The sequence below is a fragment of the Halictus rubicundus genome, chromosome 4 (assembly GCF_050948215.1).
Source record: "Halictus rubicundus isolate RS-2024b chromosome 4, iyHalRubi1_principal, whole genome shotgun sequence".
Taxonomy (NCBI): Eukaryota; Metazoa; Arthropoda; class Insecta; order Hymenoptera; family Halictidae; genus Halictus; species Halictus rubicundus.
In genome coordinates this window covers 21,125,552-21,144,313 of record NC_135152.1, presented here as the reverse complement: position 1 = coordinate 21,144,313, position 18,762 = coordinate 21,125,552, and the positions used below count along the sequence as shown (strand labels likewise).

At 43.9% G+C, this 18,762-nt stretch overlaps 1 protein-coding gene across 18 annotated transcripts in view; it reads right to left on the bottom strand.

Annotated features, from left to right (window-relative positions):
- The window catches only part of Dlg1 (MAGUK family member discs large 1), a 797,939-nt gene that overhangs the window by 337,910 nt on the left and 441,267 nt on the right, over window positions 1-18,762 (bottom strand). For all 18 annotated transcript variants that reach the window (XM_076787382.1, XM_076787375.1, XM_076787389.1 and 15 more), the window contains one exon: window positions 7,197-7,333. In XM_076787382.1, coding sequence (XP_076643497.1) covers window positions 7,197-7,333 — 137 coding nt within the window. The remainder of the gene's footprint in view (window positions 1-7,196; window positions 7,334-18,762) is intronic.

Here is an 18,762-nt window from a genome sequence, read left to right as displayed (position 1 = left end):
GTACGCAAAGAGCTATAAAAGTTTGCCATTTCAAGTATATATCTATCTGTAATGATCTCCCAGATAGCCTCGAGGATGGCAATTCTCGATGGCTATTTCAGCCCTTAAACTTGGATTTCCAGAGCCATAAAAAATACGTTTCTCTTATTTTCGACTGTTAAGAATTACGTCCAGTCGTTCATAAAAATTTACAGACTTCTGCTAAAGAAATACTCGGAAAAGGAAATTGAAATATTCTCCAATAAAAAGTTTATTACCGCTTCCGAATAAAACCGCAAGACATTTTGGAATTGCTAACGTGTCTAAAATTAAAAATTAAATTTTCACAAAAAGTGTTTAGCTAACTAAAGATTGCCTGAAGATTTAATTACCCTCATCTGTAAGTCATCATCTATGAATTCAAATTTGAGGCTATGGGACTTTTAAAAATTCGGAAATAATTGCCGGTAGATGATGTGTTCACGATTATTTTTGTAACAGTTTACTTCGATAATGCCCGGATCTGGTGTAAGGGACGTTTTCAAGCATCGTCGGTTGTACACGTCGCTCTAACGATCTGTTTAATGTCTCTCATGCGAGGGACAGACTGGAATGGAAGGTGGTTGCTTCGGTTAAAGTGCTTCGGGAGAAATTCGTGTCTGTAAAATCGACGGTCGTTCATTTCGGGGTACACCGATCTGCGATGCGGTCGGAAATTTCGATAGTTCGAAGGGACTTCGGAATTACGATCGCATCGGGCAAAGGCAACTATTGTTGCGCGGCAGTAATGAACAAGCGTCCGGCGTTCCATCGAAAGTTGTTAACTTCTGTCGCGGGCCCATCGTTTCCGAACAGTTTGCAACGCACTAAATGAACACGATTATGTCGCCGGGGCAACACGTTACCGTCTCCCGATCGATATCGCTTTTTCGGGAAACGATGCGACAGCCTTTTACGGCCACCGTAAAAGACAAAGTGTCGCACGGTGTCGACGCGCCGCGCCGTTGCACGAAAAATTCGCCGCGGTTCATAATTTCACGCGATTTTCATGAAAATTGGCATTTTTATGATATCAGGAGTACCGTATTCGAATATCTTATAGATTCGGGTAAGAGCAAGAGCTCTTCGAGACTGCGGAATTTTCTGCAAGATAAAAATGTTCCAAGTGAATTGTAAGAAAGAAAAGTTAAAGGAAAATGTGTTCTCCCTCTTGGTATTTTCACTAAATTGAAAATTCTCGTGTATGTCGAAAATTTTATCTCTGACAACGCTGGCACCGTTTTATCGACAGTTTTTGTTATGACGAGTTTTTACAGGTTTTTAGTGGACGCACGAACAATCAACGGTCAAAAGAAAGGTGTTGTAATACCGTCGAACCTGATTCAATGCGATCACGAATTACTGGCAACGTTGATAATGCAAACCACGTTTCGTAATTACGTTCGGATCGCTAATTATGCGAAAAGTGCTTTAACGCTACAGAAATCCGGCTGCGCGGACCTAATTTCGAGCTTAATTCCGTTTCGGCCGCTCCGATTGTCAATTACGATGAGTTATAATAAATCGCGCGGGCTTGCTATCGCGAACAGCCTTTCAACGGCACGCGGTTTTAATCGTCAACTCGTCCGACACCCGTAAGATGCGACGAAACTGATGAAAAAAAGGGTTGTCGAACGTAAAAATCAAAAAGCCCTCGAATAAAACCAGTTTCAACAGAAAAATATTAAGATATTCATTAGCTACACTATACGTGAGTATGTAACAAGAAACTTCGCTGCTTAAATTATAATTTTTATTATTGATTTTTTTTAACCCAAGCAGTTTTAGAACTGCTGGAATATGCTATTAAAAAGTCGTTCAAGTTAAAACATAAATCTCGTGTTATTCGAATCAGATCCCATTATAATATCGACGAATTACGATCTTAAATTGCGTTTTTATGCAAATGATATATTTATAGATGCATGATGGTCAGAGTAAAAATAACCCCATATGGTTCAGTGTGTGACTTCTTTTATTTACCGGGTTTGCGGAGGATTAAATTTTTTGTTTGATGCACTTACCGAATAGAAGTCATACAATTCTACAACAAAGATTACCAACTGGAAATTTGTAAAAATTTTCTATCCCAAAACAGAGGATTATACAGGAACCATTTCTCCGTACAATTAGTTATTCAACCGAGTTAAACGACTAGAACTTGGTATAGTTATGGAATGTTCCGTCTGTGGTTCAAGGGCTGTTCCGATCCCTCGATTCTCTGTTCCCTTTGTGATTTTTCCAGCGAGGTTAAACACCGATTCGTAAAATTGAAATTCTTCGCCGTGTTACGGTAGGTTTCGTTCTCGTCGCTTACAGAGTGCGTGAAGTGAAAAGTACACACGGAAAATTGGACACTTTGGAAGCACTTTGTGGTAAATTGCTTATGGCTGCTCGCGTGGCTCCAAATAGGACGTCAAAGAGACCGACGCCAGGTCGAAATCCTCTTGAACATGGAGCACGTAGAATGCGTTGCAACCACGGCCAATCCAATCAAACCTTGCATGACACGACAATATACATATATACTTGTCCGTGACGACCTACATTACAGTTTCCGGTACACGGGTCAAGTAGAACGGTTCACTTATGATTCGACAAAAGCCGGACACAGCGGGATGGGGGGACGAACGCGAATGATAGATCAAAATAGAAGCGAGACACAATGGATCGCGGAGGGATTTTAATCTGAATATTGCCACCGACCGGACATGAAACTCGAAAACGACGGATTCATCCACAGGACTGTGCAAACCGGCCAGATTTTTCGGAATGAATCTGTATATTGCCACCGGTCGGACATGAAACTCGAGAATCGAGTATGTATTCCTCTGCAGAACCGTGCAAACTAATTGGTCAGATTTTTGGGAGTCTATTTTCGCGTGTAGAATCTCGCGGAAACTCGGAAGATTCGTTAAATTTCACGCCTTCGAGGTTTTTACTCGATCAAACTTCGCAAGAGCTTGGCTCGAGTAAGTCGCTCGAGTGAAACTTTCCGGCAAAAACTTAAACTCGCCACAAATCCTCTGGGATTATTAATTATCATTTTTTTATCGAGTTACAAGTAGACGCACAAAAATATTTAGCGTTCACACAGGTACTAACGAGCCAGTACCACCGAAACAATACTTATTGTTCGCGAATTCGTCGCGTCGTTCCGTAGTTGCTAACTCGGGCGTTCTTCGATTCGGATCGTTCGGCGTTTGTGCGAGCTCATTGTCAGCGCGGCGCTGAACGGCCTTTCGGTTTTTCACCGTTCTCGGATTTTCGGCCAGCGGCATCACGACCAGTTTTTCAGAAATTTGATAGTACACTTCGTTGTTCAAATACAAATTACCGAATGCATCATTCGTTTCGACTTTAGAACTCCCGAGACTTCTATTTTAACACTTTGAATGCCAAACTAGAAATCCCAAAAATTCCATAAAATCAAAGTATGTTATTTAATGAAATAAAAATTGCAAGAACTTAAATGTATGATACTGAGTAATCAGTGATACTGAGTACAATGAATATAACAACGTAAAAATACATTTTAAAACCTGCACAAATAATTCCGTCAGCCACATATTATTCAACGTGTTAAATCGTATTCAATTGATTTGTGTTTTGTGGGTTTACTAATCGCTCTCCACAGGAGTATTATTGACACTTTCGTGAAACGTCGAAAACATAATCAGCCAAGATTAGCGCACACAAAGTTTTAGCGTGGCCCAGTCTTTCGTTCCGCAGCTGACCCAATTCGCTCGCCCAAATTCAATGAATATTCGCCAATGCTAAAACGGAAACATACTTTCACGACGACGTGACGGATCGATGCGACGAATAATGCGCGGAATTATGGATGCATCAGGGAGGCATTCGGTAATAAGCAATCACTCATACCTCATCTAGCATTCTCGTTTCTAAAGTACTAATTTCAGGCCGGAGAATTGCGAATATGACGCCAATGTTCGAATATTCCGCGAGCCAACCTCTACCAACAGGTTGTGACTTTCGAAACTTTCAGTTTATTATTTCAAGCATGAACAAAGTTTCATTGGATAAGAATGCATTTACATTGCAGTCGTGTACTTGGAGTGCGAGTACCTGGAGGTTAAATCTCCGGAAATGTGCCACTAAATTAACAATTTCGACGCTCTGGGTCAAAATAGACCAGGCTTCGCCGTTTTAGGGTTAAGATGACCACGTTACCTTGCACTCGGAAGCCCCATGAACGCGGCACAGTCGAATAATTGCGCAACTAACATCGGTAACAGAGAGTGAGAGTGAGAGAGAGAGAGAGAGAGAGAGAGAGAGAGAGAGAGAGAGAGAGAGAGAGAGAGAGAGAGAGAGAGAGAGAGAGAGAGAGAGAGAGGGAGAGAGCGTCGGTGTGTAAACAAAGTCCGCAAAATTGCCATGAAACTGGTTCCAGGTAGCGCATCGCGAAGTATGAAAATTTATAGGAGCAGAGAGTCTCGCGCACGAGCTGAAATGCACAGGCACAATGTTCGGCCATTTGAGGTGCAGTGCACGCGGGGGCGAGTTGCACGCGCAGCCGGCAGTAGTGCACGCGCAAATACGCGCTCCGAGAGAAATTCTTCATAATGGATGTTATGTACCATCTGTCTGTGCAAGCAACGAAAACCATTCTGTTCTCCGGAGAACGCTTAACATCCCGTGTACTCGCAGGTGAGAACCATCAAGACTTGTACGCTCGTTTGTTCGTCTCGGTTGTATACGCGTCTCCTCCGAGGCAAGAATTTCACCGGCGACGAACGTTCGTATTCATACAACGGGATCCCTCCGCCGTGAAATAAGCGGGCAGAACGCGAGCGAATAAATTTTTCAGCTTCTCCGCTTTCGACCGGCCTCTGACAACCGTCTACACCGTCCGCCGGCATCGAATTAACACTGCCTTTGCTATCATTTTTATTAAATGCTGCGCAGCTTCTTCAATACGCGTCCTCATCTGGTCGGGCGGTTTGCGGTTCCTTCTGTTCCCCACGACAGCAACGCTCTGACGTTCTCGAAATATTCGAGTATATTCTTAGGAGATGTCCCTATAAACGACTTATTTTTATCAATTTTCAGGAATTCGTTGCAAAGAGATCAATGCGCCAATTTTTTCGAAACTTTAAGGGTACTCTATTTACATTAAACGAAATAAACGAAAATTTTTTCCAGGTGCAAAAGGACTTTTAAAAAGACGACAACATTTTTAACGTTTGCAGAAGCTGTATATGTATTCTGAGAATTTCTGGATGAAAAAATAGAATGCGTATCTCATCTTCCTACCCTCTCTACGTCTGGCCAATGAACACGCTTCTAATCGCATTCCACAGGGGGTCGATCAATCGAGTCGACGAAGAAACAATTTGTTTCGCCGTCGGCGCAGTTTGGCCGTCAAAGGATTAATTTCTGGCAATTAAATTCGAACGATCTATAAATACCGGATCGTCATCGCCGGTCGAATGATCGAGACCGAGCGGATCCCGAACGGAACGGAAGCGATGGCGGGTTTACGGATTGAGAGGGGAGAGAGAGAGAGAGAGAGAGAGAGAGAGAGAGAGAGAGAGAGAGAGAGAGAGAGAGAGAGAGAGAGAGAGAGAGAGAGAGAGAGAGAGAGAGAGAGAGAGAGTACAGACGTGCCCGGCATCGCAACTGCATGCCGGGCGCGCGCGACGCGCGATTTGCAATCGTTGCACGGTGCATCGTTGCACCAGCCGCGTCACGTCGTCGATCGGCCACGACGACACGCCGCACGATGGGGAACCGTGGGAAGGGAGCAATTAGCAATTAAAATCAGGGGTTCGGCGATTGATCGGTCTAGCATGATACCAGCATGTCCCACGGGCCAATCGACTCTTGGATTATAATTACGGGCGCTAATTGCGCGGCACCTGCCACCCGCCTCTCTTTCCTATCTCACGCCCTGTACCCCTTCTCTTCCCCGTCCGAGAGTTGCCACGTGATTAGTCGGGAAAGGGGTCGGGTTAAAATATTCAGAGAATTTCATTTCCGGGCCACGGTGTTCGACTCGTGTCTCCATTTCCTGATAGCGGAGGGGATGCGTGAATTCGTGCCGTCTTTTTCCCTTAGAATATTTACTATTTCCATAATAAGTCATAATCAGACATCAATTGAATAATTGCCATTGCTTGCGGCTACCTTTTGCCGTCTTTCGTTTACCGTAGCGTTATCTTTTTCCCATAAATATTCCGCTTTGGTGTCGATATTGCAGGACCGACTTTCTTATCCTCAACTTCAATGTCGCATAGTTCAAGCCGTTGCGTCCCTTTCTTACACGTTCTTTCTTGGTAGCAAAATGTCATCTATTCCAACCCGCACGAGTTAATGCAACCTCCTAAAAAATTCACAAATTCTCTCGCGTAGCTTCTCGAGAAGGTGTCGCAGCGTGGAGACAAGAACGGTTTTCGATCGCACGTGGACACAGGATTCTCGCTGTCAGAGCCTTTCATCCGGACGCAGCGCATTTTTCCATCATATTTCATCCCGCCGAGTTGGACAGTGTGCGAACGCACACGGCCCGGCGCTGATCGAAAGTCTCAGCTTTAATCCGGAATCTCGATTGAAAAATTTCGAGAACGTCGCTCCGCTCTCCAACTTACAAGAATCAGCCGAGTCGAGATCGGGGTTCTACGTAAAGTTCGAACTTCCAAGTAGTTCGGATTAATGAAACGATTCGAAGTCCGAACAGCTCGATCTTTGGAATAGTTCGATCTTTACGTCGTATCGGACGGTGATCCTTAAAATTGGTTCAAGATTTTGAAATTTTACTGGTTCGGTAAAATCATTGAGATTAAAAACTTTTTGCATCGCTGCACATTACCGTTTAGGGTAATGGTCACGGCAACGCATTACAAAATTTCGTCTAAATTGAAGGTAGCTCGCTTTTTGTGAACATTGAGCCGATTTCGTCGGTCGTTGCCGCGCAGAAAATAAAAAGGACGCCGGTCATGGAATTCTAATAAACGTTCGACCGCGATGGGCAACGTGAAAACGAGATTCTGGGACAGGTGGATCGGCGGGACCATGACCGCGTAACGAGTACACGCGACCATCCTCTACCCTAACCCCGAACACGGTTGCGACCGGCCAATACCGGCGCGGAGATGGTGAAGCCGAAGTCGGCATGAAATATCGGGCAACAGAAATATATTTGTAACCGAACTCACGTCGTTTTGAGCGAAGGTTGGCGTAATTGGCCCGTCGCTGGCTTCCCATTTGTCGGCGATGCGGATCGTCTCCGCCGTTTTCTGCTGCACCGATTTCGACTCGTCGAGCAACGTCAGCTCGTAAAACTCCTGGATATCTGCAACAGCCCGGAAAACGGGGAAGTCATTAATATGGGTCGATCGGTTGCCCCTTGACGCCGGATGAAATATTATTCGTGTCTCAAGTACCAGTGCTTCATACCACGTAATGAATTTCCCGATTGATTCGATACATTTATTCGGTCGTTGCACGAGCAATGTCGAATTTTAGCATGCAAGCATAGCTAGTGTGAAAACTCATTTTTCACCAATTGCGGACGCGTGTCTGCTAACAGCCGTCCAAGCAATTTTGCCGTTCCGTGACTGCGAGTAATTTTAAAAACTACCGTTACTCTCAAAAAGCACCAAACAAATATTTACTGAACACAACACTTTTGCCTTCATTTAATTTATGTACTTAACTCTTCAGTACACAATTTTGCTTCACAAGGAAAATATATTCGTCAAGAAATATGCTAAAAATAGTCTGCCAAGGGTTAAACCTTCAGGAATGACTCTAAAGAGCATCTCAAAATTGATTACAAACGATTTTCTGATTGCTGTATTAAATATTTTTGTGCACTGCTTATCACAGATTTATATAAAAGGAATAAATTTACTTTACCGTTAGCTAAGATAGTAATCGATAAAAACTACGGATCTGCAACTCTGCCTCGCGCGATATTTCGACCATTAGAATTGTCGTGTGGATAGTATGTTTGTTTAGGTCGAATTAGCCGTACATCGTCAGTGGTTGAAGTTAATTACAACTAGCTCGGTATTATATCCAGTAATATCAGTATACAACGTAATGACATAACTCCGAAATTAACTGCGGGAATTACTCGCAGGAGAGCAACTAATAAGTGACACACCTGAGGGCGATGATTCAAGGTAGCTCGGGAACGCCGATTTATTAATCCTTTGAGCGCATTACGAATTCATTTAGAAGATCTCACATGATCGTCGAAGAGAATTCTACGTTTGTCGAACACCGAATTCCTCGAAATTGATGACGGTGCATTGGAGAAGAAAGCAAGTTCCAAAATTTGTAAAACAGTAATTAAGGAATTGAAGAACATTGATGTGTTATGTTCAAGTCGTTCAAATTGTTAAGAAAATAACTGAATTAAGACTGTTTCGCTTTTGCATCATGCAATTACACCAGACAGTTTTGCGTTTTGTATAAAAAGTCGCAATCTAGTAAAGTCTTGATCACAGTCAATCTTAATCAGCCAAAGAAGGTTTACAAATTGCTAGAACAATTTTAATAGTTTCGTTTCATTATATCGCGCGAAGCGCTATTTTAGTGTCTAATAATTTATCTCCGAGCGAAATTACTATTACGTCTGTTAAAATTGAAAATGGCCCGTGCATTATTCGCATTCACAATTTATGGAGGCGTTGGTTCCAATTGAATGGTACAGTTTCAAATATTACAGAATACGGTCCGACATAAATACAATATACGCATCGTTTATTCCAATAATTTCCGTGTTCCTTCTAATTTCGTTCACCAGCGCAGACAATACGTGTCTGCCTTCCGTTTCGACAGAGCCAGCGCGCGCGCGCATACTTTTTCAGGTCGTAAAATGTAATTGGGTCGCGAAATACCGTAAACGCCAAAGAGAAATGTTCAAAAACAAAAGAAAAAGAAAAAGAGAAGCCCGGCTGAGTCTCGTTCGCCAAGGTCTCGCCGGAGAACTAAATTCGAGGTTACACGTTACCCGGGCACTAAATGTCGAAGAGGCCGCTTGTTACCCGCCGCGAAAAAATTCTACGACTTTAATTAACGTCCGGACTTTTTTTCACGACAAACAGAGGGGCCACGCTCGGGGAACGAAGCCCGACGGTGCCCCCTCTAATTTTTCGTTTTAATTCACATGTAATGGCATCTTCTCGCCGCTCTCCAATCTCGTGGCTAGAAGTATGTCGTCGCCACTATTTATGCAACCGACAGGAATACTTTCCCCTTTGCACTCCTGGGAGTGCAGAGTGCAGAGCGCAGAGCGCCGAGTCGTCGCGTCGCCGGTCTACAAAGTGCAGCACTCGAAAAAGCACGTTTCGAAGCCGCTCTCGAGGGTTTTTTTTTTACAAGAGAGTAAGACGTCATTGGATGTGATCTCCGGTGAATAGCCGACGCGTTCTCCTTTTTCTATGTTTTTTTTTCTGCCCCTGTCATTTTTGTTCACCCCCTTCCTATTCCGTCGGTGTCATCGATACGATCCGCGATGCACGCCCGCCGAAAAAAGGACAAACTGAATGGATTTTAGCATGAAACGACAGTCCCCTTTATTCCTATTTCGCGAGCCGGAGCGCCGCGACACGTTGATAATTAACATAGACGCTCCTTTTCGCTTTGACGGCTGAATCGAAATAAACCGAGCCTGTCGCGAAAGCGAACGAAAAAATTCTGTTCAGACCGGGCGAATAAATTTTTTGTTTTTATTTTTTCATCCCTGACGCGCTGGAGAAGATTTCACCCACCCCGTACAGGTAATACAATATATTTTGCATTATCGTTTGTCGGTCTTTTTTCGGAACGATGAAAACTGTGTCGGATCTGTTGCGCTCTACCGTACCGAACAGCTTTCGGATGCTGTCAGCGTACGCATCAATCTGACCCGCTCGAAAAAAGCCACCAATTTTCCTATTCGCTGCGCGCGTTCGAATACGCAAATGTGTAAGTATCGCGCGAATCTTTGTCACCGGAGGCGTAAGAAATATGGTGAGTTTATTCGGTGCATCCTTTCTGCGATTCGTGCCTGCTTCGAACGGTTCTCGACAGCGTTCACTCGAAACGATACTTGACGCGCGCGAAGAACCGTTTCTTGATGCAATTGAGTATCCATCTCTGTGTTTTGAACCGGGCGTACGGAGTATTGGATAAATCAAATCGAGCGCAGATATTATTGGATTCTCGAAAGACGACTCGCGATGCTCGAAACGCGACGTAGAAAATAGTTGCGGATGTGGCGTTGCGTACGCAAAAATCTGTACTGTAAAAATATTCAGACAAAAATCGTACATATTCCGTAGACGTTAAATATTGGGTTGTCCGGAAGGTTCGTGTCGATTTTTAAGGGTAACGTTTTTAAGGATATACATTCATTGAATTATTATAAGCGCCGTTTTGTTCCATAATCTTTCTCCATCTTTCACGCAACTTGCGTTCTTCGGCGAAAAACTTCTAAATATGATTTTTCATGTCGACCAAAGAGTTCAAGTTTTTGTCATTATGGGAATTTTGTGTTGACCCAAAGAGATGAAAATCTGAGGGTGTAACGTCCCAACCAGGCTCCAACAGCTTTTGGAAGAAAAAAGCATCAAGTGCCTATAATACACTCTCTTTCCTTCCATATTTAAGAGCGTATAAAACTAACAAAAATTAATGTATCCTAATCAAACTTTTTTCTAAAAATGCCTGAAAGATCGCCTTTTCAGACTATGTACACGTACCATTTGTTTTCAATCATTCTGACATATTCAGACCTATCCTGATACCACGAACTTTCCGGACAACCCAATAACATGAAAGTGTCAGCTATCTCTGAAAATGTACCGATCTACCTTACATAAAAGCATAAATAAATCTAACACAAAATCTTCAATTGTACTGTACAGTACAGTAAAGAAGTACCAGTACATTGTTGTTACGATTATTCGTCTAATAAGTGTAAATATACACTGTACTCCATTATTAATTATCCTACGTGTTTTGTAGGTTAGGTAAGCCACCGTGGTTTCCTCCTCCCTTCGCATGCAGTGGACTGGCGAAGATTTACCGCAGCCTCGCACGCGCATAAACACGGATTATTGTTTAAATAATTACACACCTTCGGTGAATAATAACCTTATATCGTAGATGCAATAAACTGGAGGAAGAACGGCTTGACCGCGACGAAAACGAACAGAGGAAAAATAATGCGGTCCGCTGAGGCATATACAGCGCCGCAACGGGAACAAAAGCGACGCAGCCAATCCGACGATCAGCAACATCTTCACACCACGTTTTTATTTTCAATTGATTTTCTCGAGAAAACTTTTTATTTGAAACATTTGAAACACGACAGGTGAGTGTAGACTTTCCGATAGCACGATACTGGATACGTTAAAGTTACCGACTATCTTTCGACTATACAAGTTACTGGATACGTTAAACTTGAAGACATCAATCTTCTAGAGTCTACAATGTAGACACACGAGAACCTGTTAGAAGTTAACTCAGAAACATGGCTTCTTCTTTGGATCTTCATAATAGTCTGAGCGCTTCGAAGAGTCTCAGAATTAGCATGGGTTTCCAAAGTTTCACTTGAAGATTTTGAGGGACGCTGAATTCGAGGATCTGAGGGATCTCAACGGACCAAGGACTCAGCGAGATCTGAGAAGTTGAAGAAGTTGGAATAATCCCAGGGGTCAACGAAGCCTCGACGACTCCTAAAGTCGAAGAAACCATGAATCCCAAGGTTAGAGGCATCTCTGAGGTTCCTGGGATTCCCAAGGAGACTCTGAAGAGCTCCTATGGCCTTGAGGGTTCCAAGGACCTCGAGGATCGTATAAACGTTCGAATCTTGCAATCATCCAGAAACAGTAGTTCGAAAATCGTCTGAACACTTGTCTAACATTTAATTCTTTTCCAAGCACCAAAGATACCTTGAAAAATTCGTCTAACTTGTAGCTGTTAGCCATTTTTAGAGGACGCATCATGGAGCTCTGGGATGGAGGCGAGGCACTATTGTATGTAGCACGTTTTAGCTATCCATTGTCGTCCGCATTACGCCCGAATCGTTTAACGCGTTACGAGTACCCAGGCTCCGATGTTATCTGTATCGAGTTTCAAAGGTCTCGTGTTCTCAATAGCCGTTCCAGGATAGCTGACGTTGTCCAGATCGAGTTCCAAGGTTCTGACATTGCTATTAGGTCCCAAGTATCCGACGTTTATTGATTGGGTTTTTGGCGTATGGTGTCGTGTTTATTAGATTGTAAGTGTCCGATGGTGTTCCTATCGAGTTCCAGTAGTTCAACACTACGTACTTGCATGGGATCCTAAATGTACGACGACATTCGTATTTACTCGGAAAAGACTGAAAATGTCTGCACTGTTTGCCAACTGACGTCACTCATGTTAGGTCTTATTCCAATTGTACTATAGCTACATTTCGAATATTCGGTTGTACCGAATTTGAACAATATTTGGACTTGGATAAAACTAAAAATTTAAGTCGACCCATGAAAGTGCCAATGGTGCTTCTCAAAGGTTAAAAATAAGTTTTTAGGCGTTCGATCCTTTTTCCGGATCTAGGGTAAGGGACCCAATTACTGTGCCTACATTAGTTATATTTATTTTTGTTTTTTTTTCTGATTTTAAATATAGTTAATATAGGCACAGTAATTGGGTCCCTTGGGTCCCAGTTTCGTATGCAAAACTTACATCAGTGCCCGACCGTGGATCTTTATGCAAAATAGATTTTTTCCGCATCGATTATAAATAAAAATGACTCGACAATCGAACGTCCTAGCGTTGCTTACTCCTTAATGAGTTTTGGAAACTCGTCGAAATAAACGGGCGCATAGCAAACGAGATTTCCATTGTTTCGCGTTTCCAGTTCTCAAAACGCTTGGTTAACAGCGATTGCAGCAGCTTCGATTGCCGTGAGTCCGGAATGGCCCCGGAATCCAGGTGATACATACCTATAATAAGAGCGCACGTGCACACGTTCCCCCTGTAAGCGAGTATTCGGCGCATGGGGCGTTTAAATATTTACACTGGCATAATTACGTATTTCAGCGGCACGGTACCACATAATTGTACCGAGCCCGGCCAATATTAATATTGAATGTTCTGCCGGGCCAGTTGACGGGGACGCGTTTAATATGTTTACACCCGCAGCTGGGATGTGTGTTTTTTGTCGGGCCGCGTTTTCGCGATAGCCCGGCGATTCGATTATGATGATCCGATGAAAATCCAACGCCGACGTATGTATGTACGTACACTCCGGGACATAATGTTCCGACGATTACCTACCGATTTAATCGGTTTCCATCAAAATTGTTTCCATGACGGACTTATCGCGCGCTACTCTCCCGAGGCAAATTTGCTTTTAATTAAGAAATCGCCAGGCCGCCTGTGCTCCAACCAATCAGCGCGTTTCCTTGGAATTATTCTGGAATACATGGGATCGCGACGGGGCGAGAACAAACGAACCCATCGCCGGAAGAGAGCACGTATCGAAATATGTATACCGGGGAAAAAACATCGAGCGAGAGCCCGGGGCCAGGATTTCACAGTAATTTTCTCCGCCCGTGGGGGTTCTCCCCGCAAATTTTTTTCCCGACGATTTATCTCACTTGCAGCCACCTTTTTCCCAACAACTTTCCGACCCCGATGCACGCGATTCGAAAAAAAAGAACCTTGCAGTTATCGTAACAATTAACGCCCCGGCAATATTTACTAATTTTCCATTATTTTTTACGCGCTGACCACCCCGCGCTCTTTTCCTGTCAGCTCCCGTGAACATTGCGCGGGGGCTTCGTTAAAATCATTATTGATAGACAATCCGACGAAACCGGGTTAAACGGACAGCAATATTCGTCGACTAGAATATTGACTTGCGCTAATTTTGCTGCACATGCATACACGTTCGCCACTTTAATGATTATTTCATCCCTCGCGGACGACGATGTGTAGAAATATTTTTCTTACAGAGATTATACACCGGCCTTAACTGTCTGCGCGATCAAAGGGTTAAGGAAACATTTCCATTCAGAGGACCACCAAAAAGTGGAGGTATCGTTTTGCAACGTTTGCGTCAGAATCCTAACCAACATACACAACACATTCTCCTATAACAAATATGGCGTAAGAATTGTACTAAATATATTTTTTTCACGATGTCTACTCTACGGAACACTGAAACCGAACTCTTTGCTTTAATTGTAACAGTAAGTAAAAATGACTAGGTAATCCTAACTTATATGAAGTTTTTCTAGAAACTGATCAGTGTACGAACAACCTCTGAAACCGTGCGAGAAGTGCAAACGTTGGGGATGCACCCTGCGCGCAAACGCTTTGATCTTCTGATGACGGAAAAGGGAACCACCGACAATGAGAGGCCGTCGGCGGTGGGTTAACGCTTCTGTCGATGAACACTAGTGCCTGACAAACCTGGTTTTCGAGAATTCGTCTCGGTAAAACCTGTGTTCGGCGACTTCAATGGAGTCAGACCCCTCGAAGCACGAGTGTTTCCGCTCGAACAGATCCACTCTCTGGAAACGTATTTATAACAACGACGTTTATTTGACTCCGTGTCTGGCGCTCGACATCCCCGAACCCCCTCGCGCAACCCTTCACCCGGTTCTCGCGAAATTATCGCGACCCCGTGGGAACATATTTCACGCGCGACACGAATTCGCCTTAATTCAAACCCCAAGAATTCTGTGCCACCGCTCGACCACTTTTCTTTCTCTTCCACTAAGCTTCCGGCCCGTGAAATACGGGCTAGAGTTTCGACGATATCGTGTTACAAATATACCTGACAAACAATCGAATCCACGCCTTCTCTTTCCATCGCGTTCCACGTTCCTACACTCGCGAAGCTAACAACGTTTTCGCAATGGACGACAGAAATCTTTGATTAAACTACACTGATTTTATCGTTTTTAAAATTTAAGCGAGACAAAAGTTTGTTGACTTTTGCAATCGTCAGTCTAAACCGCGTTATAAAATTTTAATAAAACAAGTACCAGATTCTTCTGCCGATGCGTTTCGGGGCAAAAATTGGTACGTCTCATTCTACTCGTGTCTTCGGAAAAATTCGCATAGGATCTCTAAAAGGACTTTTTGCTGACTTTCGAGGTCGCCATTACAAGCAGCATATTTTAAACAGCGATAGAACAAACACCAGAGTGTTTTCCAAATGTTAATACACACTTACAGGTAAAAATTGGTGCTTCCCACCTTGCCCATAATCGCGGGAAAACTTTGGAAAAGCGGGTCTTTGGAGGGACACCGAAACTCCATCAGGAAAAAGCGAACAGCTTTCGCTTATCCCGTTGAACGATCTTTCACGAGATGGAAAGACAGACGCAGTACATTGTAACATCCCCTGGCGTGGAAGCACTCAGGCCATTGTTATCGCCGCCACTTGTGCAATAGGAAAAGGGGGGACGTGATGTCGTTCGGCGTGGTCCGCAACATCGTCCAGCCGTTTACGTATGAAATAATTTTTAATTTCGACCGAGATACAAGCGCGAGCCGGAACGGGCCCGTGTCGGCTCGCGCGCGCGCGTGCGCGTTATCTCGATTTCCTCTTTTCAGGGGATCTTTTTTATCTCCGCTTTATGCGCGTGCCCTCCGAGGGCTGCAGCTCGCAGCCGAGGGACGCTGAAGCTTGGATGTCGCAGTAGTTATATACAGAAATGGCGTATCTCTTATGAACAGCCCCACGGCTGGTGTTAACGAGCTTCGGTTTATCGTCGTCGGCGTCTTCACGGCGCGTTCATGCCGCCTACCAGTTTCAGTTTCCGCCACCCCCCGCCCCCGTGAAAATTACGTGTCGTCCGTTTAAAGTTCTGCCGCCTCCGGTATCCGAAGCGGCCAGCACGCCGATTACGAACCGCGTCGTGTTCCCGCCGTGAATCGAGCAATAAACGTAAACTGCTTCCTTGTATCTCGCCCATTGCGACGTATGTAGACGCCGCTGCTGCAATAACTTCCAGCGACCTCGCACCGAACCCTCTGAATACTGTCTTGTGGCAGAATAGCCCCTTAATGGCCGGTGCCACTTGACCCGGAGCACTCCGATGCCGACGGACATGACGGATAACCCGGAGTCCATTTTGTCGAGAAGAACGGTCAAACGGACAGGCAAACTGGTAACACATTAAGAACGCGCAAACGTATACAATACTCTATACACATTTTAAATGTGTTTTCATTCACGTGACTCCAAAAACGGACGTAAAATACATTGTTGCCATCGTTTCTGGGGAAATCGAAAAAGCAACGGACACGCGGGCTATTAGACCAGAAATCGTCTGACGCGTCTGATCAGTGCCAACCAACTCTACTTGCAGCGTATACTAAAGCACGCGAACCCGGCTGATCTTTAACACTAGAACTACCGAGTAATAAATACAACTGATGAATATTGCTTTGTAATAATGACAAGACTACGTCTATTCAAACCTACTACCATTTTTATTCTAACGTGTGCTTCAATGGAAAAGTTCATTCAAAAAATTCTGACGAAAACATCTTTATAATTTCAGTAATTGTGAAAGAAAAAATTAGGAACCAGCCATTTTGACTGGTTCGGTGGTTCTAGTGTTGAACTCGATTTTTTCAGAAACGCGGCGTCAAACGAGAAAATGTTATTTCTTTTTATTTATTTATTTTTGCCCATTACACGTTTGTACTACGATTTCCGCCCCATTCCCGTATAGAGTCATTGAAGGGAAGTCATCGAATTAAATGCGATCAGTTTGTTTCTCAACGATCAGGTTCACTTCGGTCAGCCGCCGGGAAACTTATTAATCTTCAGAAACGAGAAAACTTCGGGTCTGTCGAGGGCGATTCTTTAAATTAACTTAGGAACTCGGCGCCATGCTGGCGCTGGCCAATTCGGAAGGAGCCGAGCCCTGAGAGTTAGTAAGTTCCAGCCAGGTGAAAATTACGTGTTGCCGTTTGAACCAACGTCTTTGATCCGATCGGAACGCACCACGGAAATTCGATTCCCGCCGAATTGCGGCGCAAGTTCCGCTCGGGGCGTCGCCGTCACGTAACGATGCGACGGTGTCGGCCTCGTACCTCTGGTCAAATAATTATCGCACGATTCTCGACTGGCCTGCAGCGATTCCACGGTCCTGGACGACACTTCCTTCGGACGAACTTGCCGCCGAAAGTTTGCCAGCTCATTGTTGGATCGCGCGGAAATCGCAGGCGACGCGCGCAGCGTTTGGTGACGTTTCATTAAAAGTCAACTTTTGTCGAAGCAATATCCATTGTGTCTCTTTCTGGGGGTCTGTGGATCTCAAAAATGGAGAAACATGAATTTAAATAAATATTTCAATTGCTATGGATATCTAGGTGTCTTAAAGGGGCAGCATGTTCTAATTTTCGAAGAACTTTTAATGAAAATTCCATTCCGGTATTCATCGTGGATTAAACTTCATGTCGAAATTTTAGAAAGTTCTTCAATCCGGACCGCTTCGTTTTCGCAAAAGAAGTCCATGAAATTCGAGTTGACAATAAAGGTGAAGTTTAATTGGTTCCTATCAAGCTGTACAACTTGCGGCTTCTTAATTATACGCGCTACGGTATCCCGGAGTCTAATTACAAGATCAAGATTAGTTTTTTCAGCTGTCTTATGTCTTCTTTTGGATCCGAAGAAATATTGTGATACACAGGGTGTCCCAAAAGTGTTGTATTTCCTTGGAAGGGGTGATTCCTGGCGCAATTTGAAGTAACTTTTTCCTGTGCGCAAAAGGTTCTCTTTGTTAAGGAGTTACAAACGAAAAACGCTACGCTCAGCGAGAGCTGTTGCAGTTATGCAGCGATGCAGTTATTTGTAGATGCACCAGTTTGATGGACAATATATATTTAATATCTACTTTCTTTAATTTACAGAACGATGACACATTCTAACTCTGCTGGGTACACGTATATAGTACGTGATTGCGTCCTTGTTAGAATAACACTAGAAAAAACATTCCATTAAAAACGTAACTTGGAAGCAAAAACATTTCAATTCAAAGGGAAATTACACTAAAAACGTAATTGTACGTCTTCTGTTTCCCAGCATTAATGTTTCTAAATTGCGAGTTGCGTTCTCGTTAACAACAGTCGACGACACAATTATATCCAGGTTCGTTAAAACGCGCAGTCTCCGATGTCCCCACCTGCGCAAACAGGTGAGAAGATTGAAGTCGTTTAAAAATATCTAAACGTTAGAAACTCCAACGACCTCGAAGTATCAGCTAATCTTTGAACTCCAATTTTCTCAGCCAGGTTGCCACGTGTACGTGAAACGAGTCTCAAAACTGCGATTACCAAGCACAGACACGACCGTCGAAATTTGAAACTTGATACCCGGGGGATCCGGCGACGTATTGTAGTTTCGGCAAGTAAATTATGGCAGTTTTGCGGGCACATGCCGTTGATTGCCGCTCTCCTAGGTACAGAGTGAAAGAGTGAGCGGTAGGAGGAGAGAAGAGAGACAGGTTGAGCAACTTCGTTGCTCAAACTTCCGTCTCCGGCAAGAGAAAGTTACAGGGTAGTCGAAAACCGCGACGAATTCCACGGGAGAGAAAGGAAGGGTGGCTAGGCGACCGGAGAAAATTATTATCGCTCGGGAACCTTTTGAATTTTCCCATTTCCCTGATCCCTACACAATCTGCAATTATCAACCGAAACGGTAATAGAACCTGCCCGAGAATAGCATTCGATTCCACGGAGGGGCTTAATTCGCTTGCATGCGCGGATAATTGC